The following is a 25,025-nucleotide window of genomic DNA, read 5'->3' as shown; positions in this document are numbered from 1 at the left end:
TTACCAAACAAAAATAATTTGCCGTTTTTCCTTTAGCCTCTAAGTAATAATGACATAGCTTCGAAGGGAGGTTAACATTACACTTAGTTTAGTGTACACCATTGCCTAGAATCAATGTGAGTCACCAAGTAACTCCACGGAAGCGTGGTTGTTCTCAATGTAAAAACACACTTCATCTATCATTAAGAAGTTTAACCTGTAGTACCATGAATTAAACACCCTCCGAAGGTAGCAAGACATATACGCCAAGGCGAGGTGCCTAATCACACTACTATAAACCGGCAATGGAGGCCGTGAGAATCAACCCTTGAATCTCTCTCCCACTAGAAATTTTAAAACAAGTGGATTGTATTGAAAACATTGTGATCTCATCACAATTTTAACCTTACACATCAAATGTGTTTAATTGTTTAAATTCAATGTGATGTTACTAAGTCACGTCACTATAGCGTAATGAACATTCACGCAATCACAAAGAAGTTGAACCTTGTAATCCGTGAAGTAAATACCCTCCACATGGAATGCAAGACTCGAAGTCAAGACAAGGTATCTATTCACATTACAATAAACTTAACAAAAGGGTTATTTCAGCACTCCCACTCATTATTTGGGTTTTTCTTAAATAATTGTGATCCCATCACAACTTATAACCTTGCACTTATTTAAGACTCTAATCTCATTAGAATCGCTAACTAAAATGGAAGTCCTAAACTATTTAGGATTCCTTAAACACTAATGAATCAAAAATTAGTTATATAGAACTCTATCCTTAATTTCCAAAATGAAAAGTTCTAATCTAATTAGAAACTATATACCATTTAATTAAGCTTTAATCTCATTAAAACTTCTAATTAAAATGAATTAAGGACTTTTAAACATACAACAATTCTAATCTCATTAGAATGTTTCTTAAAAGACAAGTCCCAAAACATTTAGGACTAAAAGTTCTATTTAACTAATATCTTTGATTTCATTAGGTCTTTTAGTTAGAACCATGTGTAATCTCATCACACACATCTTTGTTCTTTATATACGTGAAAAACACTTAGAAAAAATTCTGAATAAACAGTTCTCGATCGATCCTCGACAGATTCTCGATCGATCAAGAAACATTCCACGAAGCTCGATCGATCCTCGACAGATGCTTGATCGATCGAGAAAACTTCTACGAAGCTCGATTGATGCTCGACAGATCCTCGATCGATCGAGAAAACGTCTGCCAGCTCGATCGATGCTTGACAGATGCTCAATCGATTGAGCGTCGCGAATTTCGAATTTCCTAGAATTTTTCTAAGACAGTTTTTCAACGTTTTCAAGAGCAAAACAACCATCATATGATCATAATGGACAGAGATTGATATCTAAACTGAATATCATTGATGCTATAGCCTTAAAAATCAGTTTAACATACTTAAACTCAAAAATTAAACAACATCATAACATCAAAATCAGTTTCCATAAATAATAGTTTCAACAATCATGCAGAAAATTAAATTTCTCACAACATGAAACTATTATCTCTGATTCCAAAAACTCACAAAACATGTTATACAATTCGAATTGAAGACCACTCTGATACCATTTGTTGGAAAAATGCATGGAAATACTTGTTTGTATCTCATACAAAACATGCGTGGCGGAAAAATTAACGGATCTACTTCATTCATAATTGATAACATGTACTATGTAAGTTCCAGAATTAGAGAACAAGAAAGCGTACCTTGGTGCGGTGAACTTCAAAACCGAATATTAGAAGCACTTGGGAATACTTTTAATCTTCACTTTAATTCCACTTAATGCCCAAGATGTGTGGTCTCTCAATCAGTCTCCAATGAGAGAATAGGAGAGTGTCCAACACTCACATACAAACCATTTCAAAATGATGTCTCACACTCCGTTGAAATTCTGTATGTTTCTCTTCTTATATATAACTGATTATCTAATTGGGCTAGCCTTTTGGGCCGTTCCAATTGGGCTTAGGTGGGGCTTGGAGTGGGACCAAAAGGGACCAATAAGACACTAGCTCCAATGGGCCTTGGGCTTTTCTGTCAACTCTTGACAAGTCCAAAGTTACCATTAACTATATTTAATACCACTATATAAATATAGTTGTACTCTAGGCCTTATCTATAAATTATATCCCAAGACTTTATTGTACATGCAACTCCTTCATAAAATATTCATAGTAATACAAAGTCATGGATGTAGACTGCCACTTCGTAAATCACTACATCTTAATCCTTGAGTACCCGGTTTAATCCTTTAAGTTATTCATTATATATTTATGAAATCCAATTCCATAAATATATACTTTAGTAACTCCTTACTAAAGTGGTTGAGCCCAACTCTCTGAATAACCTAACCCATTAAACTTATGTCAAGGGAATATTTTGTATCTCCGTTAAGAGACTATGAATTTCATCTTAAGAATATATGTTCCATCAACACTAAATGTGGCTGCCTAACATACTAAGATTTTGACCGTAAATAATAGATCTCACTCCTGATATATCAAAGCAACCTACATCTCATGATCAGGTCCATTATTCTCTCAGGATTTAGTGTTTATGTAAATAGAAGTCGTGAGATTCATTATTCATTTGACAGTCGTTAGGAGAATAATAAATCTCACAACGGTCCAGTTTAATATGTCTTAACTCTTAAAACATATCAACATACCAACTAGAAATTTCCATTTTCATGATCAAGACAAATCATCTTAGTTGATATGTTATAGTCTTCACAGATGAAACGCCCAATTTCATCACCGACTACGAACTATATTTTGAGTTTACAAGGAACTTGTGACTTATATCTTCTTTGACTAAATCACATAAATCACATACAATGCATCTCATGGACTAAGATAATGTCCCATTAGTTCATTTATAAATAGTCTCATATAATTAAACAATTTAATTATTTATAACATGGCAATAAATTGGATTTTAGGGCATAAACCCCAACACTATGAAGGTACCAAGGTAGTAAAAACTGTGAAGCTTCAAAGACTCACCAGTAGCTTTGAAGAAATAAGGATGGAAGAGGATGAGACCTTTGATGAGTTCTATGCTAAACTCATGGATATTGTGAATTCTGCTTTCAACCTTGGAGAAACTATAGCAGAATCCAAAATTGTTAGGAAATCCTTAGGTCCTTACTTGAAAGATTCCATGCCAAGATCACTGCCATTGAAGAAGCAAAGGACATTGATCAAATTTCTTTGACTGAGCTTGTAGGGAACCTTCAAACCTATGAGATGGGATTAGGCTCAATGGGACAAGGTGGAAAGAGTAAAAACTTGGCTCTTAAGGGTATAGAGGAAGAGATTGAGGACTCTGAAGATGAAGATGATGATGATGATTAGGATGAGGATCGAACCTTCATAACTGATGAGATTATCAAGCTTCTTCAATTTAGGAAAAAGGATATGGGCAAACCTCCTAGGAAATCTAAATCCTCTAGGAAGGGTAAGAATGAGAAGCCCCTAATTCAATGCCATGAGTGCAAGGGTTTTGGTCACATAAGGATAGAGTGCCCAAACTACCTTATGAGGGAAAAGGCCAATAAGTCAGAAGATAAAGGGTTGGTTGCTACTTGGAGTGACACTGAGAATGACTCTTCTGATGAGTATGTGGATGAATGTAGTCACGTTACGGCTTTTGTTGTCTCAACCAATAAGGTGGTTGTAGAGGGTGCTAATGATAGTGATGATTCTTCTGATAATGAAGTGTCCAAGAAGATGACCCTTCAGGAAGCCTATGATAAGCTATGCACTGAATTCATAAAATCTGAAAAGACTTCTCATCTTTGTAGAAAAGAGCTTAATAAGGTAAAAACTGAAAAGGCTGATATGTTAGTCAAACTGGATGAGACTACAAGGTTAGTTGAGACTCCTGTTATGGAGAACACCTCATTATAAGAGAAGGTCAAGAATCTCGAGGTTGAGCTTAGTCAAGCTAGAACTCAAATAGAGAGGATGTCTAGTGCAAAGCTTGAAGAAGTCTTGAGTGCTCAAAAGCCTAGTTCTGATAAGACTGGCTCAGGATAAGCTGTTTCCTCCGGCCCCTCCTCTTCCACAGCTTCTATATCAAGGACTATCATTGTTCCTCAATCTGAGAAAGGTAATAAAGGTTTGAAATCCAAAATTGATTTGGCTAATTCTAAATCCTTTGCTAGATCTCATGTTTGTCACCATTGTGGTGTGTCTGGACACATTCGTCCTAATTGCGTTAAGTTGTATCCTCAAAAGCAAGTGTCCAAAAGATCACAAGTTTCCTCTCAAGGACCTACACCTTTGTTTGGAGAGTTATTAAAAGTCTTGAGCTTTTTAACTCAATTTCAGAAGAATCTTAATTCTTCTATGTCCTTTAGTAAACATACTAGGACACGTGTCTTTTCATCTTTACGGCCAAAAACTCGTGCTATGTAGGTGAGAAAGGAGCCTAAGACTTAATTGCCTTTTCTGTTTGTCCTCTGCTTTAATACTTTCTATCTAAAGTAGGACTTTCTTTGATTGATTTCTTATATGCTTTTGAAATCATGCTTTCATGCATCTACATCTTTCTACCATACCTTCATGCATTTGCATCTTTCTTTCATGCTTTCATGATTGTTTGTCTATTTTTGTTTGGTTGTTTAGTTTTTATTTTGTTTTTTTCAAAATAAAAAAAAAATTGAAAAATTCAGAAAAATACAAAAACAGTGTGTGCTTGTGTACATTGGTTCTTGTGAACCTTAAAATGCGCATTGAAACAGAGTTTTTCTAAACTTTTTATCTCTTGAAATTTTGTATCTCTTGTAGCTTAGATGAGTATTCTTATGCACAACTAAGCAAGTGAGCTTTGTGGCTCTTTATTTGTGATGAGTACGGTTAAGTGATCTCTTATACTTAACACTCGTATCACTCTTTTTGACGGGTAGGACTAGAAAATCCTAAGAGAAAGGCATAAATAACCATCTCACCAATCATAATATGACATCTGTATGCTTCAGCATAGCAAAAGTGCAATGTCAATGACATCTGTATGCTTAGGCATAGCAAAAGTGCAATGTCAAAAGCTTAACATAATTGGGTATTTCTTCTCTCTCCTTTGTATACCCATGCATGATTTTCTTAATAAAAAGAAAATATGCAAAGAAAATAAAAGGAAAAAGATCAAAAATGCTTTAAATATGATTACAAGCGTGTTTTCTAGGAGATGTAAGAGTTATAGGATGTACCTCAAAAGTGATAGTCCCCATCAAATAGTTATGATGTGTGTGTGAGTTAAAGTGATTTTCTCATATCTCAAATCTTCATAACATAGAGACACTCATGCAATCTTGCGATGTTTTACACACACAACACACAATATTCTTTGCTACTCTTGATACATGTGCAGGTACAATATGATTTGGCCATCACAAGGTTTACATGTGTTGATGTATACTCACTAAACTGTCTTAACTTGGTTTTTGAAATATAAAATCGATTAGACTTGTTTAATGTGTGTGTGTGTTTTTGGGATCCATAAGCTTAAAATTGTGTTGAGAGATGATTTTGAGTGTCTAATATGTTGATTGGATCATTGGTTGAGTTGCATGCATGATTGCATTCATGTCTGTGTTTTTCCTTCTCGAAAAACTGCTTTTAAAAGTTGGCTCGACACCTCCTCGACACCTTCTCGATACCTGGTTGTCTGTTGAGCTTCTTAGCTTTTTTTTATCGCAATCTCGATAGCTTCTCAATACCTTCTGGATCGATCGAGAAACCTCCTGACCTCTTGATAGCTGTTCAATCCATCTAGGTATGCTTGATAGCTTCTCGACACCTCTCGATCGATCGAGATCTTATGCATTGTTTTTCACATGTTTTGCATGTTTTTTTTATCTTGTCATCCATAGCATCTTGTTTCATTACATTCATGCATTTTTATGGATTCTTTGTGCCCCCTTGATCATCCTTGATCATCTTTATGTTTCTCGGGTAAAGCTTTATAACTTCTTGTACCCTCTGTCAATCATGACAAAAAGGGGGAGAAATTGGAAAATTTGTGGTTTCTTTCCTTAAGATTCTACAAGTTAGGGGAAGAAATAAATTCCTTTGTAAGAGGGAGATGTGTTTCATCTTGTTAGGGAGAGTGCTTACCTACTTGTTGTTGTAGGAGCTACTTTTAGCTTATTGTTCTTATACCTTAGGTCTTGTGACCATCTTTACATACATTGTGCTTATCTTTGATATATATATATGATGATGTATGTTTTCTTCACCTATCTCTACATGTGTTATTTCTTTTCTCTCTTTATACACATGTTTCTTTATTTTGTATGCAATCTATTATTTATGTCTCACACTAAGATGCCTTAATGAGTTTTGTTTAAAGTGTTTCAGAAATATAGGTTGTCAAAGTCTACTTGCCATAAACTCTTTTCTTGCAAAGTTTTTCAAGAGTTTGTGTTAAGATAGATTTTATTGTATTTAACAAGTGAGTATAAGTTGAGGGATTTATGACTTCTCTCATATGTTCATTTGTTTGTTGTAGTTTTGTCACGGATTGCCAAAGGGGGAGATTGTTAAGGACATATTTTATGTAGTTGCCTAATCCTTTGACAAAACGTACTTTACTTGTATTTTGGGTAGATCTAGGATGTGTTTAATACTTCAAAGAACATGTTGTTCAAGTCTAGTATTAAAGCCATGAAGATTGGACCAAGAAACAAGTGAAGAAAATGTGTTCACTAAAGCTGGACAGATAGCTGGACACTTGCGGATAGCTGCTCAACAGATAGCTATCTATCGAGATTTAATGAATGAAGCTCGATAGCTTCTTGATCGATCCAGAAGGTATTAAGAAGCTGTCGAGCTTCATTCATTAAATCTCGATAGATAGCTATCTGTCGAGCAGCTGTCCGCAGGTGTCCAACAGGTGTATCGAGGTTACGGGAATTCAGATTTCCAAATCTAATTTTCGGCCCATGTTTATGTATTTGTGTAGGGTTTCTTTTCTCACAACCCTAGACATATATAAGGCTTATTTTGGAAGCCGTCACATAAAAGAATACAAGGAGAACATATGCAAAAGGTGACTAAAGCATTATTCTCTCTAGAAAGAAGCTATTGCGTCTTTGCGCCTTAGGGTTTTGTAACCAAGTGCTTCTTGATCTTCATTGTTGATGAAGCGAAGAACTTTGCAGCCAACATTCTTCTTCCTCAAGTTGGTGAGTGAGTCACGTACTGGGATTCGTGCATCAAAGGGTGGCATTCATATATTGAAGAGTTTAGAGGTTCTGAAGCGGTAGAAGGTTTCTGATGTGAGTTCATTTATGGGGATTGTAGAGTCTAGGGACAAAGGTTTTGTACTAGATCTGAAACTTCTTTTTACTATAGTGAATTACTTTTTGGGAAGGTTTCCCCCCCAAGTTTTTAATTGTGAAACTGGTTGGTTTCATTGGTTTTCCTAGGTCATCATATCTTGTCTTATTTATTTTTTCGCTACACTATTTGACATGATATTGATATTTATTTGTTTTAACAAGTTTTATGCATAATAAATCTAATTAACAACTTGGGTTTAAAACTTGTTAATTCTATCAACCGGGGTCTAAATTTCCCAACATTAAGTACAGGAGATAACTTAATCTTACTCATCACAAACACGAGCCACAAAGTTCACTTGCTTAGTTGTGCATAAAGATGCTCATCTAAGCTACAAAAGATACAAAGTTTAGAAAACTTTGTTTCATTGGCCGTTCAAGGTACACAAGTACCAAAGTACACAAGCACACACTATTTTTGTATTTTTCTGATTTTTCAATTTTTTTTATTTTTATAAAAGAAACAAAATAATGACAAAATTGAAAAACAATTAAACAAAAATATGTCAAATAAAGTAATGCAGAAAAACGAGACTGTCTCAAAACAAGAAAACAAAACACACAAGTAATGCAACCATAACAAAAAGAGGGAGAGAGAGAAAAAGTGACTAAATCACTTGGAGCCCTTTTCCTTCCACACTTTGGAGGAACCTTTCCTTTGAGCAAAACCTTGAACCGGTGGTGAGGGGGAAGAATTGAAACCGTTCAAGTTCAAATAGAACATGAGGGCTTTGAGGAGATCTCTAAGAGGAGCAAAAGAGGATGAAAGCAGATTCTGGTTTCCCGACGAAATCATGTTGTTGATCTGTTGAGTGGCTAACCATATATAGCAATTTGGTCGAGTGTGTCCAGCTGCGCCATAGTGATGACAGAGATACTGCTTCTTCTCTTTAGATTTTTTAGCATTACTCTTCTTAGCCCTAGGATTTTTGGTTTCTTTCTTAGCAAGCTTAGGGGTGCCCCTAAAATAGATTTATCCTTGTCTATGCTCTCACTAGCTATCACATTTTTAGCATCATTATTCTCAGAATCAATATTGTTGGCAGGAGAAACAAAAACAGTAGTACTAGAAGAAGCAATATTAGGAGAAGAAATATCATGCCCTAAACTGGTTCGATCGAAGGCAGATTTTTGCATGTTGAACATCTCATCAAGTTTTGCACTTGAGGTCCTCTCCAACTGAGCTCTCACTTGGAACAGTTTTGCCTCAAGCTTCTTGGTCTTCTTAGCCAAGAAATTATTCTCAAACCTCAGTGCTCCAATATTCTGATTTGCTTCATCAAACTTTGTGAAGTGTTGTTCACATTCAAGCTCCACATCACTGAGCTTCTTGCTGGCCAACCTATACAGCTTCTCATGTTTCTCCAAGACCTTGTACAACTATGCATAGGTTGTGTGGATGTCATCTTGCTCATCCATTTTCTCAAATTTTGACTCCACCAAGTTTTCTTCTTCATCCACATCTTCTACAATCCCTTCAGTAGGATTGACAGAGGCAGTGAAGGCATTCAGGATTCCGTCATCGTCATTTTCAGAATCATCCTCAACTCCGGTGTCACTCAAGGTAGCAGCAAGTGCCTTGCTTTTCCCAATAAACTTGAGATAAGTAGGGCACTCTTGTTTCATATGATCGAATCCCTGACACCCAAAACATTTGGGCCCTAAAGGAACAAAGTACTGACCACCATCCCTAGCATCCTTCTTCCCTTTGTCTTGGCTCTTAGACTGAGAAGAACTTGATTGCCTATGGTCCTTGTCGAAGCTCTTTATATTGGCATTTTTCATGAACTTCTTGAATTATCGGGTAATGTAGGACTTCATTTTAGAATCTTTATCGTCGGAAGACTTATCCGTGTCACTGCTCTTGGCCTTCAATACCATGCTCTTGCCCTTACTTGACTTCCCGATCCTAGACAAACCCAACTCATAGGTTTGCAGATTTCCAACAAGCTCTGTCAAAGGAATCTTATCAATATCCTTTGATTCCCCAATGGTGGTGATCTTGGCATGAAATCTCTTAAGCAGAGATTTGAGAACCTTTCTCACAATCTTGGGTTTGGGAATGGTTTCCCCAAGATTGAAAGCTAAGTTCACTATGTCCTTATGCATGGCATAGAACTCATCAAATGACTCATCCTCCTCCATCTTGATTTCTTCGAAGCTAGTAGTGAGCCTCTGAAGTTTCAAATCCGTGACAGCCTTGGTTTCTTTATAGGTTGTCTGGAGAATGGTTCATGCCTCCTTTGCAGTTTCAGTGGAGAAGGTCTTCTTGAACTCCTTATTTGTGACCGCACTAAACAAAGCATTCAGTACTCTAGAGTGCAATTATATTTATATAGCAGTATTAAATATATTTAATGGTAATTTTGGGCTTGTCAAGAGTTGACAGAAAAGCCCAAAACCCATTGAAGCTATTGTCTTATTTGTTCCCTTTTGATCCCACTCCAAGCCACATACAAAAGCCCAATTAAATAATCAGTTATAAGGAGAGAAACATACCAGATTTTGTAAGAGAATGAAATGGTGTATATGTGAGTGTAGGACACTCTTTTATTCTCCCTTGAACACACACATTGAGAGACCACACTTCTTAGGCACAAGTGAAATTCGAGTGAAGATTAAAAATGTTCTCAAGTACTTCTAATATTTGGTTTTGAATTTTACCACACCAAGATACACTCTCTTGATCTTATATTTTGAAATTTACATAATACATATTATCAACTGCGAATGAAGTAGATCTATTAATTTTCTGCTGCGTATGTTTTGTATGCGATACAAACATGTATTTTTGCAACAGATAATGAACTAGGACAAATTTTCTATGGTCACAATATGCATGACTAATAACTTTGCATCAAGTTTCATAATCTTGCATCACCTTTGACGGCCCTTAAAATAATCCTTATATATGTCTAGGGTTGTGAGAAAAGAAACCCTACACAAATAACTTGGATATGCGTGAAAACAAGATTTGGAAATCTGAATTTCGTAATTCTCGATAGATACAGTTTCTGTCGAGAGCTATTGAGAATTCTTATTAAACCTCAATAGATATTATCTGTAGAGATATCTATCGAGCTTTAAAGAACAACACTTCTTCACTTTTTTCTTGAACAAATTTGCATAGCTTCAATACTAGGCTTGAACTCTTGTTCCAAGAATACTAAACCATCCTAGATCTGCCCAATTACAAGTAAAGTGCGTTTTGTCAAAAGATTAGCTAATTTACAATAACATATATTCTAACAAGTTCCGCATATGTCCTAACACATCCAATAAGTTTAGAATTTACAACCACACCCTTTACCTAAAACTTATAGGGGAACACTTGCCAATCGAGCTAGAGCTCATTGACCAAATGTAATTGTTTTAACATTTTTTTAAGGAAAATTAGAAGCAAAAACAATGCTTGTCAGGGTTGGAATTGTATTTTTGTCAAAAATAAAATTATAATTTAATTAAAAAAAGTTTAACGGTTAATGCAGTTAATTAAACCTAATTAGCATGTGTTTTGTCTATGAGAGACTAGATCATCTTATGCCCTACCCCGCACGCATTGGTAGGGCTAAACGAGTTTTGTTCGTTTTATCTTCATCGACTCCCTCAGGCAATTATCCCATATATTGACGTAATTATTATTTATCATAATGCAGATATCATCTTAATATTTGCATTCTTATCTGATATGGGAATCTTTTATATATATATATATATATATATATATATATATATATATATATATTTGAGACACGTTGTAATCAAAGATAACAAACCCTACAATTCTTCACAATCCCTTTCATCTTCTTCTTCTTTTCCTCTCTTTCCTTAGAGAATTCAATTCTTCACAGTCCCCTTCTGCTTCCTCATTTCCCTATAGAACATAATAGAGATCACCAACAACAAATACTATGCATTATTCTCCACCAGCTTTGTATCAATCCTACACCTGTCCCCTCATCCTTTGTTGCTCAAGTGATCCCCCTTCTGACCGTCATGACCAACTTTATCATTGTGATTTTTGTATGAGCAATGTTAAAGAACCCTGGAATAAAGGCTTGACAGGTACTGTCAAATCAATCAACTTGCCCTTGGAATATCGCAAGAAGTTTACTAGTGTTCTGTACTGTCGTGGGGTCTTGTTCTTTTCCTATGTTGAAGTAAAAGATCAAGTGGAAAAACACAAATTTTTCGTGTACTATATTCACGCAGCAACTTTTGTCAGACTTCCTTCACGGCCCACCATGACTAATGAAAGCAAGTTGGCATTTGGGTTTGGTTTCCATCCCGGAACCAATGAGTACCAGGTGGTCAGAATAGTGGAACAAGAACAGCCTATGGGTTTGGAACAAGAACAACTTGTGGGTTTGGAACAACATATTGAGGTTTTCACCATAGGCAAACAACCCATGTGGATGATCAACAGAAAGAACCCATTCTTGCTTCGGATGCAACACCATGCAACTTCGTTTAATGGAGCACTACATTGGTTAGGCCAAGATAAGCAAAATGGTTCAACAATTATAGTTTCATTTGATTTGGAGTCCGAAGAATTTCAACAGATTCCAATACCAGATAATTGTGATAAGTCTGGACTGGATCGGCAAGATTGTCATGTAGTAGTGCTAGGAGGGTGTCTCTGTGTGGTTGATTATGATGAATTTGATAGGATTGACATATGGTCAATGAATATTTATGGTGCAAAGGAGTCTTGGATCAAAGAATACACCGTGGAGCCTTTGGACGGCTTGAGAGCACCTATTCGGCCTCTATGTCTACTGCCAAATCGTAACATTTTAATCGAGTTTCAATATCTCCATGAGTGTTTTTATGTTTATAGTGTAGATTCGATGGCAGTCTACAAGATAAGAATTCGTGACCTTCGTGACCTCCCCCCTCGCCATTCATTCCGAGCAGTTTCTGTTGTTGATTATATTTGACAGTATATCATATCAGTGCAGGCAAGGAGAGCCCAAATGTGTAATTCTTGTAGAGAATCAAGAAGCATTTAGTTTATTAGTTAGTTAGTTAGTTGTAAGATTGCAAGTAGTGGAGCTATGTCAGTTAAGATGGCTAGAAGTATTCAAGAAGTGAAGCCGATCGATTTACTTACAAGTTTTTAGTTGGTTGTTTTGGCAACAACCAATTAATATGTCTTGCAAGTAACTTAAATAAATAAGTTGCTAATTGGTGTTTTTGGCCACTAAGTCTTGTAACTAACCGTATAAATGCCTGTGATCAATAGCATTTAGAGAAACTAGTCGCAAACCTGTGCTATGCACAAGAACCTACCTACCTATTTGTATAACAGACTAAAATAATTTTTATAAAATCCTAACTTGATTATGAAACTATACCATCACATAAATTACTCTAGTCTTTTATGTTTAAATTTGATAAAGAATCCATTGCTTGAATGTGCAATGGCTTGCAAGTTTTCAAATATTGTAAAAATAAAATAAAAAAATTCAGGTATAAAAACTTCGAAAATGCCAAAAAATATTAAAAAATCAAAAGATTTACTATCTAGAAATTTTTGAAACAAAACAAAATATATATGTGACTGTACAATAAAGAAACATAAGAGAAAGATATGTTATCTTCAAAAGAATGATCTATGGTTATAACGGTTGAAACTTCCATAAAAAAAAAAAAACTTCCAAAAATATTGATGTTAAAACTTCCAAAATGACAACAAAAAAAAAAATAAAGAATCAAAATATTCAAAACCTACAAATTATTGAAACAACATAAAAAAAAAATGTGACCATAGTGTTACCTTTAAAAGAAATAATTTATCACTATAGTCATGGAAATCTTTTAAATAATTTCAATATTGTAAAATAATATCTCAAAAATTCATATGTTAAAACTACTGAAATACAAAAAAAAAAAATATTAAGGAATTTAACAGAAAACAATTATATAAATGTTCTAAGGCATCCTATAAAGGAAGAGACAATCTTATTCTCCTTCCACTGCAAAGAGCTATTGAGCAATTGTGTTTTCAGCAAATAAAATTAGTTTATTAGCTGAAAACAAAACCATACGACGAACGCTTCTTCAACTTATTTGTATTAATAAGAATCTTGAAATTAATGTTTGATATGTCAAAACTCAAAGAGTCCAGCAAAAGATGGATTTTAGTAAGAGGAAGAACTACCCCTCCATAGCTTTGTATATTTTTCGTTGACAATACAATGTAGCTAAACAATAACTTAACAAAAAACGGTCATACATATAAATATAAGATATTGACCTCCCATAAATAAATAAATAAGATATTGACCAATCTTTATAAAAAGATGTCAGTTTCAATATTCACTTCGTGATGAGGGTCCTCAAACATCATCTTCTCCGCAAATAGTTTTTGGGTTTTAGGTCTTCTACACAAGCAATTCTTAAATAGGAGAGAGTAGAGGCGGTGGGAGAGTGTTATTGTATTTGGCTAGAAGTCTAGCTAATACGCATTAGGGATTATTTTTGTTATAGAATTTTAGTTGAAGTAGAATTTTCAAGCTCTTAAAACATATATCTAATAAAGTTTTACTTGAACTAAACTATTATAACACTTGATAAGATAATTACATGTTGAAGAGAAATAATAAATATATAAAATATAAAACCTAAAACAAAAAGAATATAAAATAAAAAGAAAAAAAAATAGTGATGATGTAGAAAATTGTGAGAGCTTCAGACATAATTTAGAGAAATGCGTGTGATCAATAGCATTTAGAGAAATAAGACATAATTTTCTCACTTTTCTCTTTCAAGTTGTACTCGAATTAAATTAATTTTAATTGATTTTCTTTAGTTTCCTTATTGACATGGTACTATCAATAAAAGCATAAAACTGAGATTTTCTACTTCATCTCAATTGAATATTTTTTTTTTAAAATCCGATAGTGTAATCCCATCGTGTGCCTTGCTTAAGAAAGTGTGTTGTGTGTAGTATAACTTGTCTCACCCTTTCTTAAAAGTTATCATGGCTTTTGAGTGGAGTTTTGTGCTTTTGTGTTAGAACCCCTTTCCCTCTCTCTTGTGTGTGTGTGTGTGTTTGTTTCTCAAAAAAAAAAGGGTAATTGTCCCACATTGCTTAAGAGAGTTTGTTGTGTGTAATATAACTTGCCCCACCCTCCCTTAAAAGTTATCATGACTTTTGAGTGAAGTTGTGGTGTGCTTTTGTGTTAGAACTCATTTTCCTCTCCCTTGTGTGTGTGTGTATTTGTTTCTAAAAAAAAAAAAAAAAAAATCCCATCATGTGCCTTTCTAATTCAATGCATTGAGAGTCTGATTCACTAATTCACATTTATGAACCCATTTATTAATTGAGTGATAATTATTAATTACATGAAACCATTAGAATTTCTCATAGCCTTTTACCGAATTATTAATTCTTAGTTCTACAGGTATAGACGCGGTTCAATCCAATACAATCCAAGTCAAGAAGAGAGTTGTGGGTTCTAGTTAGCTCAACTGGTAAAGTCTTTACTAGTTGTATAAAAGATCTGAGATTTAATCCCCGACTATACCAAAAATTAATCGGTGTCTTGGTCTGATGATAAAGAGCTATCATTAGGAGCGGAATTGTGGTGTGTCTTTGTGTTAGAACACTCATTTCCTTCTCTTTTGTGTGTATGTGTTTTTGTTTCTCAAAAAAAAAAGCATACTTATTAAAACACACACAAAAATAGTAATACTAGTATTTTAAACTAGGCTTATAATACATTACATAACAAAAATACAACTACAAAAGGCTTTTCTAAGCTAGCTTACAGCCACTATTTCAATCATAAATACACTTTTACTCTTATAAGTATTATAAATATACTTTTACTCGAATAATTTAGCAAACAAACTTAAAAAAAAGGGGGGGAATAAAGCTTAAGTTCTAGAATTGTATAAAGTTTTATTGTTGTACCACTTCAATTAAAATGCGATAGACACCCATCATGTAAGAATTTCCTTTTGAGAACAATCATGTAAGATCATTCTCTTTTATCGAAACTAAAAATTATAGTACATAAATAAAATAATTTAAAATTAATAATTAAATTAACTTTTTAAAAACATTTTCAAAATTTAAATAATATAGTTTTACTTTTAATTAAAATACATAATTTTGATATTATAGTTTTATATAGAATAAAAATTTATCTAAAATTGAATTAGTATAATTTTTTCACATATACAACATGTATATCTCATATATACTTGTCACAATAATATATGATTTGATATCATTATTTAAAATGTTGTAGTATCATTTTTTATAATAAAAATAATAAATAATAAAAAATAAAAACAACAAACAAAAAAAATCCAACATAAGTGATCCCATTTAGAAATCATCCAAAAATTATTCAATAAAATATCATTCAATTTTTTTTATTGTTATTATCATTATTACTATTATTATTATTTTACTAGGTATGATTCAAATATTTTTTTCTGTTGGGATATGCATATAAATCCATTCTCTACAATAGTCTACCATATTATTTTCTTCATAGAAAAGAGGAAATGGCTACATTTGCTTTTATTTTTTTAAGTTGCTTCCAGTAAACGATCACAACGTTTGAAAAAGGAATTAACCACAACCGAAATAGCTTTAAGAGGCTGAAATGTTCGGGGTGAAATCCTCAACTAGGAGCTTAGGACCAAAATTGTCACTAAAATTGTTTTCAAGGTTGTGAGTTGTGACAGTCAAACAAAATACTTGGTGTTAAAATAAAGCATACGTATTCTTTTCATTCTTATTTTTTGGCTTTGTTTTGGTCATCAATCATTATTGTGGTTTAGATGTTTTCAATTTTAAAACTTTTTTTTTTTTTTTGAGAATCCAATTTTAAAACTATTAAATCTACCAGTTCTATAGTTTTGGAAGAAAAAAAAAAATGGGTTAGATTTCTTGGACCCACTACAAAAAAAAGTTCTATAGCCGCGTTTTTAAAACGCGGCTATAGCTCAGAAAAACGTGGCTATAGCCCAATTTGGCCTATAGTTGCATTTCTTTAGGCCACATTTTCAACCGTGGCCTCAAATCCGTAACTATAGGCCTAAGGGGTCTATAGCCACATTTTTTAAATGCGGCTATAGACCCTTTTTTTTTTAATTTTGATTACCAAAAATTAATTTTCGGTAATCAAAATTTAAAAAAAAAATTAAAATTTTAATTTTTAAAATTAATGCTTTCAAACTTTAAAATTTAAATTTTAATTAAATTAAGAAATTCAAAACAACAATACAAACCCAGCAAATTCAAATTCAGACAAAAACCCAGAAAATTTCAAAATTAATCAAACACAACATGCCCACAATACAAACACAACATGCTCTAAAATACAAGAAAACAGTGCAAGAACACAAACAGAACATCTCCTTCAACAAAAGTACAAGCTCAAAAATACAAAAATCCCAATAGCAAAAACACAACCAAAAAGAGTCCATATGCTCAAACCCAAAATTAATTAAAACACAATCAAACAAAAGAAAATAATTTTTGGCCATGGGTTAGAGAAAAATAAAGCAAACAAAGATAATTTTTTGAGGCACTTTAGTTTCATTGATTTAAAATCTTCAAGTCTATAGCAAAGAGAGACTCAACCTTCAGATCTATTGCAAAGAGAGACAAAGTTAAAGGGAACAAAAATGAACAAAACTCAAAGAACAATGAACAAAACCTCATATTTTCACAAACCCATTCATACAGCATCAGTGGAAAAAAGGGATTAACAGTGTGGGTCAGCACTTTTTGGATCTCCAGCAACATAGATCAGTGACAGTATGCACATATGAGAGAGAGATTGAGAGAGTTGTAAGAGTAATATGAGAGAGCTTTTTCATTTTTTTTTTTTTTTTGAATGACTGAGAGAACTTTCATTTTTTTTCTTTTGACGAGAGGGAGAATCTGAGATTTCATAATTTAAAATCTTCAGTTTTTTTTTTTTTTTTGGGAATATTTTGGAATATGCCATAGAATATTCAAGGAAGATTCTATGGCATATTCCATTTTTTGTTTACGCTGAAGTCAACACATTCAGCTAGTTTTTTTTTTTTTTGGAACATTTTGGAATATGCCATAGAATATTCTATGGCATATTCCATTTTTGTTTACGCTGAAGTGAACCCATTTGGGGTTTTTTTTTCCCTATAGCCACGTTTTTAAAAACGTGGCTATAGGTCCTCCTTTAAAATATATATATATTTGGCTGGACCTATAGCCACGTTCAAGAACATGGCTATAGACTAAACCTATAGCCACGTTTTAAAAAACGTGGCTATAGGTCCTCCTTTAAAATATATATATTTGGCTGGACCTATAGCCACGTTTATGACCGTGGCTATAGACTTGATGACCCTGGATATCAAAATTAAATAAAACTGTTACTACCCAAAAAAAAAAGTTAGTTTTTTTTTCTGAGGGTAAACACCCTTGATGACCTTCGAACAAATACCATCAAAAAAGAATTTTGATGGCTTACATAATCCTCAAAACTAGTGCTTTATCTTTATATTAGATTGCCAACACTCTAAAATTTTAAAAATAAAAGTATGATAACCTTAGTGTTAGGGTATCCTAACCCTCAAAATAAGATTTTCTCTTCTTTTTTTTTCCAAAAAAACTCACAACCACACACATAAACTTTAAAGAACCACATATTAAAAAAAATCTATATTATACCAAAACAAAAATATCAAAACTTCAGAAGATTAGTCAAAAATAATTCAATTGCATTTTCACAAAGTAATATATTAGTCATTGCACAAAGAAACAAACATATATTCTTATCCACTCCAATTCCAATAATCACCACCAATTGCATGTGAAATTAACCAAAAGGCTCCTTGTTGTAATATACTAATTATCAAATTAGCTAAACATAAAATAGATTTTTCGAAATTAGCATCAAACTCTCATATCAAAACCACAAAATCAGCATCAATACTAACTCATATAATAAATTGAGAGGCATTAATTTTAAAGAATTCAAAACCTTAGATACTACAATAATCAAATTAAAAATCAAAACATAGCATTCTCCTCTTCTTCTTTTTTAAGAAACAAACCAAGTTAAAGAGAGAGAGGACCTGTAAACAAATAGAGTTTGGATATGTTTGTTTTCTAAGAATTGTGAAATGATCTTTATAAAATGAGGGGATACATACAGTGGTGGCATTTTGGCTCGTCGTCGATGATGAAACTACAAATGTGCAAAAAAAATCAGATAAATGCAAATAAATTCAACAAGAAAGTGTGGGAAAAGTTGAAAATCAACTTGAACTAGTGTTTTTTAGAGAAAGAGAATGAGGGTTTTTTTTTTTTTAAGAGAGAGAGAGTGTGTTTTCTAACTGAAAGAGAGTGATTGACAATTTTTTTTTTTTTTAATTCTATTATGGGTTAAAAAAGTTTAGATCTCTTTATCAAGAGTTGTATTAGTGTGACAAAAAAAAAAGGTGAATATTTGGAGCTAGCACTATTTGTTAGTTTCCTTGAAATAAGTCTTCCTAAATTTAGTCCTAGCCTAATTTGTTAGTGTTTGTTTCGACACTATTTATTGAACTCTGGGTCAAAATTAATGAAGTTTTTTTTAGTGTATTATAATCAATGAACTCTTCTCATTGCCTAACTAAGCCATTTAAAATATGTTAGAAAAATGTTATGGAGTGAATAAGAAATTAACTCCTGATGTGTCTACTTGAACATAATTTTAAACTGGTGAAAATCATTGAGTCCCACATAAAAGGAAAAAAGATTATTTTATGACTTTTATGCTTATGGGTTGTGTTGGGTTATAGTTTGAACCCAATTAATTAACCAATTACCCAAGTTTATTAACTAGTCCAAATTGCATGTAAATTCAAATACGGCACAATCAAATCACCAAACTAAATAAAAAGCAACTAAAAATAAGTTTAATACAACGATTTGATCATGATAGGCAAAAACCTCATAAGCAAAACTCCACAAAGTGAATTTTAGGTCGCCACTCCCAAAGAATCCACTAAAAACATAAGAGATTACAAGTAAGAAAGCTTAGGACCAATCCCCAATCAGACTATATATTTTTGTCATAGACTTCTCCTTTGCACGAATCTCCTATACGTGACTAACTCCACTATAACCATTTTAATTGTTGTAGCTTTGTAGAGTTCTTCAAATCACATTTAGATGAACTAGTAGCAACTTGGGACCCCAAACATCGCAGCAACTCCCTGTTGCTGTGATTACGGCTATAAAATATGTCTTTTATATGCACTGGAACCCTAGAGAATGAATTCTTAGAAGGCCAAGTTATCATGAGCTGAAACTAGAATTTAATTTTCATTTTTCCTGAGTTATGATAACCCTAGAGAATGATATAATATTTGCTCCTCTCATAGTTATGATAACCTCATCATGAATTTAATTAGTGGAAACTACTATAAATGTAAGAAAATAGAGTATCACGTCACCATATTCCAAGAATGCTTACTAATTACTCATCAAAAGCTTCCATTAGTACACCCTTTAGAGGAGATTGTTAATAAATGTAGGGTTTGAAGGTTTTTGGAGCTGAATCTTATTAAATTGTTGACTTTGATATTTCATTGAATCTAATTCATTTTATGCTAAAATATAAATTATGTACAGTTTTTAGACCCCTTAAACGAAACTATATTAACCTAGTTATTTAGCCAAGTGATTAACTTAGGTAAATTATTCAAATCTAGGTTAACACAAATATATCATATAATTGTAAAGTGCGAAAAAATAAAGAACACAATGATATGATAACCCAGGAAAATCAAACTGGTAAAAAATCTGGGAAGGATTTAACCTAGCTATCCTCAAGGTAAACCGAATCTACTATGAAATAATTGAAGTTTACACAATAGCAACTTGGACCACTAACATCCTATTGCTACCTCGAGTAAGAAACTTACTACCACGACCATGTGATAGCTCCGAGTCCACAGACTACTTCTTTCTTGGATTCCCAGCAAGCACAAGCACTCCCGCTTATATATCTTTAAGCTCTTGAATCTGCAACTGAATTGATCACCAAGCTCTTGACATCAATCTAGACCTTGATAACCCTAAGTATATGTGAAGACAAACACCTCTAAATCTCACAAGAGATTCACACACATAAGGCAAAGAGTCACCTTAAAATGTGGCTAGGGTTTTCCTTTTATACTTAAGACAAAACATAAAACCCTACACGTCAAACGGGCTTGGGCTGAGTTGGAAAATTCTGCAGAATAACAATCTGCACGAGCTTCGATCGATCGAGTTTAATTTTCAATCGATCGAGCCAGGTAGATTTACACAGTAAATCCTGCAGCACACTCAATTCCAACTTTACACTTAAACATACTTTGAGCAAGTCTAAACCAAGAATAAACGTTTTGATCATGGTTTGCCAACATTACAAAATGAAGTTCTAATACATTTAAACCTAAAGTCTTAGAACCGAACAAACTCCCCCTTTGGCAATCTGTGACAAAACACAAATTAAACAAAGTGCTTAAAGTTTCAAAAAAAAAAAAAAAAAAAAAAAACAGCCCATTACAAAATCATTGTCCAACGCAACAAATTCAACCTACTACTATCCATCAATTGCAAGACAAAATAAAGACATATATCATGAATAACCTCATAAATATAAATCAATAAAAAATGTGAAACAAGAGACATATATAAACAAAGTATCTCCCCCTATCATGGACAACCCAAACAAAATACATCATGAGCCAAAAAGGTAAATACATAATGAAGCACCTAGATACAATCTAAAGCTCCATGGCTCCAAAACAACAAAATCTCCCCCTAACAACAAAAACTCCTCTACTTATGTACTCCCCCTTTTTGTGACGAATTGCCAAAGGGAACTCACTCATCATCAAAAGGAGGTAGCGAAGGTGATCGTCTAATACAATCCAAATCCACTTGCAAATCATGAAGCTCATCAAGCATGTCCACCAAAAGCTGACCATGAGCCGCCTGAATGGTCATGACAGTCTCCAACATACGAGGAATGTTTGAATCATCCGAAGTAGAAGGTGGAGGAACAGACGCAGCAGCAGCAATCGAATCGACAGCCACCTCAGCAGAAGTATCACCTGTAGAAGAGGGAAGAGGAGGTGCGACACCAGAAGACTTAACCCTAGGGCGTTTAGAGCTTGCTCTCATCTGAGCAGCCCACTTCCTAAGAAAGGTGGTACCTATAGGAGCAACCATATGGACAGGCTCAGACGCGGGAAAGTCCTCTAAACCTAAATGCAAAAAGGATTCGATGAATAAAAACTAGAAAGAAAAGAGCATGAGAAATAGAACTACTCCAATGAACCTCATTCAAAGAACGAATGAAAAGATGAGGAAAGCTAATAGGAGCATTGATGACAAGGGCATACAGAAACGCACATCTCTCAATAGGAATGGTGTGCAAATGAGAGATAGGCCATAAAGAATGACAAGCAATCCTAAAGAAAAGATAATGAATCTCGGTCAACTCGGCAGACGTGATCCGAGGATCAGAATCCCACTGGATAGAAGTACCAGTAATGTATGACATGATGTCATCAATAGGAGGAGACTCATCGTAAGGATAAACAGGATGCTGGACTAGTGGCACCCCAAGAGCATCAGCCACTACCAAAGGAGTAATGGTGTACTTGCCACCCTGTATCCAACTTCTCACAAGAGTGTTGGAATCATAGGAGTGGACAGAGAGGTTTGAGTAGAACTCTCTGATCAAGGTAGCCAAAGAGGGATGAGAAACGTCCAACAATGGTAACCAGCTCCTACGCTCAAAGTGTCTCCTAATCTCAGGTCAAGCTCATCTAAAAGAACCTTTCTCTCAGCCCAAACATTTCTAAAAAGGTTTAGAGTCTCATACGTTTCCTGGTCTTTCTCACTTAGAAACCTATCACTCTCAAAGGAAGGAGCAGAAGATGATGAGGCTTTTGTTAGGATTAGTGCCCTTAAATCCTATTGTATGATACTATGTATGATATTATGTATGACATGATGTATGACTTAATATTGTGTTTAATAAATTTTTTTTATTATTATCTAAAAATAATAGCAACATGAATATTGGGATATTATCATATAGTCCATGAGATGCATTATATGTGATTTATGTGATTTAGTCACAGAAGATGTAAATCACAAGTTCCTTGTAAACTCAAAATGTAGTTCGTAGTCAATGATGAAATTGGACATTTCATCTGCGAAGACTATAACGTATCAACTAAGATGATTTTTCTTGATCATGGAAATGCAGATTTCTAATTGGTATGTTGATATGTTTTAAGAGTTAAAACATATTGAACTGGACCGGTGTGAGATTTATTATTCTCCTAACGACTGTCAAATGAATAATAAACTCACGACTTATATTTACATGAACTCTTAATTCTGAGAGAATAATGGACTTGATCATGAGGTGTAGGTTGTTTTGATATATTAGGAGTGAAATCTAGATTAACGGTCAAAACCTCAGTATATCGGGCAACCACATTTAGTGTTGATGGAACATATATTCTCAAAATGGAATTTATAGTCTCTTAACGGAGATACAAAATATTCTCTTGAGATAAGTTTAATGGGTTTGTTATTCAGAGAGTTAGGCCTAACCACTTTGGTAAGAAGTTACTAAAGTATATATTTATGGAATTGGATTTCATAACTATATGATAAATAACCTTAAAGGATTAAACCGGATACTCAAGGATAAGATGTAGTAATCTACAAAGTGACAGTCTTCTTTCATAATTTTGTATTACTACGAATATTTTATGAAGTGGTTGCATGTACAATAAAGTCTTGGGATATAATTTATAGATAAGGCCTAGAGTGCAACTATATTTATATAGTAGTATTAAATATAGTTAATGGTAACTTTGGACTTGTCAACAGTTAACAGAAAAGCCCAAGGCCCATTGGAGCTAGTGTCTTATTAGTCCCTTTTGGTCCCACTCCAAGCCACGCACTTAAACCCAATTGGAAAGGCCCAAAAGGCCAACCCAATTAGATAATCGGTTAGATACAAAGGGAGAAATATACAGATTTTTCTGTAGAGAATTTAAAAAAAAAAAAAAACACATTTTGTGAAGTGGTGTAAAGAAGTGTTAGACACTTTGACTTTCTCCTTTTGGAACTAATTGAGAGACCACACATCTTGGGTGTTAGTAGAATTGGAGTGAAGATTGAAAGTGTTCCCAAGTGCTTCTGATCTTCTGTTTTGAAATTCACCGCTCCAAGGTACACTCTCTTGTTCTTAAATTCTGAAACTTATATAGTACATGTTAACTTTTATGAATGAAGTAGATTCGTTATTTTTCCACTGCGTACATGCATATTTCCTTCAGCTTTTCTATTAGCTCGAGTCTTCCTAATCATGATGCTAAAGAGCAGAAAGGAGAGACAAACAAGAGACCAAAAAAAAAAACCAAGGGTAGACTGTAAGTTAGAACAAAAATATAGAAAATAACAATCTATATGATGCATGTACAATATCAACACATGATGTATGCTCTAATGCAGTGGAATAATACCAAATTTACTTTGAAATCATAAAATTGGCTTGAGCATAGAGTTTATAACAAAATCCCCAAATTTTGAAAAACTCAATTTCAAAATATCCAACAAATTGACCAAATTGATCATTACACAAGGTAGATAACATAAAATAATGATCAAATTAATCAATCTAAGAAGCCAATTTCATCAAATTAAGATCAATTGAACAAAAACCCCAAAATGGGTAGTTTCAAGCCCTAGAATTTCCAATTTTTTCCAAAACATCAAATTGATCAAATTTATTCACAAAGATCATTTTTATATTGTTCCATAACAAAAACCCATTGATTAATTTCCAAAGAAAAGGCTTAAATCAACAAAATCCCCAAATTTCTTAAGGTTCAAAATATGCCCAATATGCATGACAAAAATGCATGAAACATGAAAATAAATGAAAAAAGGGAGGGCAAAAAGGTCTTACCGGCCTTAGAAGACAAAAAAAACTTGCAAAAGATTCGAGGGAAAATGAAAAAAAAAATTTGAATTGACTCCTCGACCAATCGAAGAGAGAGATAAAAGCTTTTGAAAAAGTTGAAAAGTGATGAACATTTGAAAAGCTAAAGGTTTTTAAAAAAACTCTCCATGCGATTTTCGATTGATCGAAAATTAGATTCGATCGATCGAAAATTACATTCCATCGATCTAGCATCGATCGAGCTGGACAGATTCAAACCAAAATTTAAATTGCAATTTCGATCGGTCGAGAAATAGATTTGATCGATCGAAAATCTGGAAAAAACAATTTTTTGAAAAACAGAGCAGTTTTATGCAGAAACTCCTCAAAGAATAGAATTTTATGAATAAAATGCATGAGTATGAGATAAAATGCTTTTCAAAAACACTTATATTGAACCCAGATCTTCCAAAATTAAGATTTTTAATCAATTATCCTTAAATTCTCAAACTTCAAACACATTTTGCATTTAAACTCAAGGAAGTTTCAATCTTGGATGGCCAAAACAAAATCACACACAATAACATGTACAAAATTTAGCAAAGAGTAATTTGTGTAGTGTGTATAACTAGCAAAAGCTTGAGATACATGTGAGGTGATATGTGAATAGTAATCAAACACAATTTCTACAAAATTCATTACAGA

General features: G+C 33.6%; 1 protein-coding gene across 1 annotated transcript; it reads left to right on the top strand.

Annotated features, from left to right (window-relative positions):
* The first annotated feature begins 11,267 nt into the window (after positions 1 to 11,267).
* LOC142616187 (F-box protein At3g07870-like) lies at positions 11,268 to 12,296 on the top strand. The gene has a single exon (XM_075789054.1). The coding sequence runs from the start codon at positions 11,268 to 11,270 to the stop codon at positions 12,294 to 12,296; it is 1,029 nt and encodes a 342-aa protein (XP_075645169.1).
* The last annotated feature ends 12,729 nt before the right edge of the window (positions 12,297 to 25,025 follow it).

This window comes from Castanea sativa, chromosome 11 (genome assembly GCF_040712315.1).
Source record: "Castanea sativa cultivar Marrone di Chiusa Pesio chromosome 11, ASM4071231v1".
NCBI lineage: Eukaryota > Viridiplantae > Streptophyta > Magnoliopsida > Fagales > Fagaceae > Castanea > Castanea sativa.
The sequence above is the reverse complement of the archived record's forward strand: the minus strand, read 5'-3'. Positions and strand labels throughout refer to the sequence as shown.

Bases quoted from the DNA above. Each gene is read 5' to 3' on its own strand.
- LOC142616187 (XM_075789054.1), top strand. From the start codon at position 11,268: ATGCATTATTCTCCACCAGCTTTGTATCAATCCTACACCTGTCCCCTC.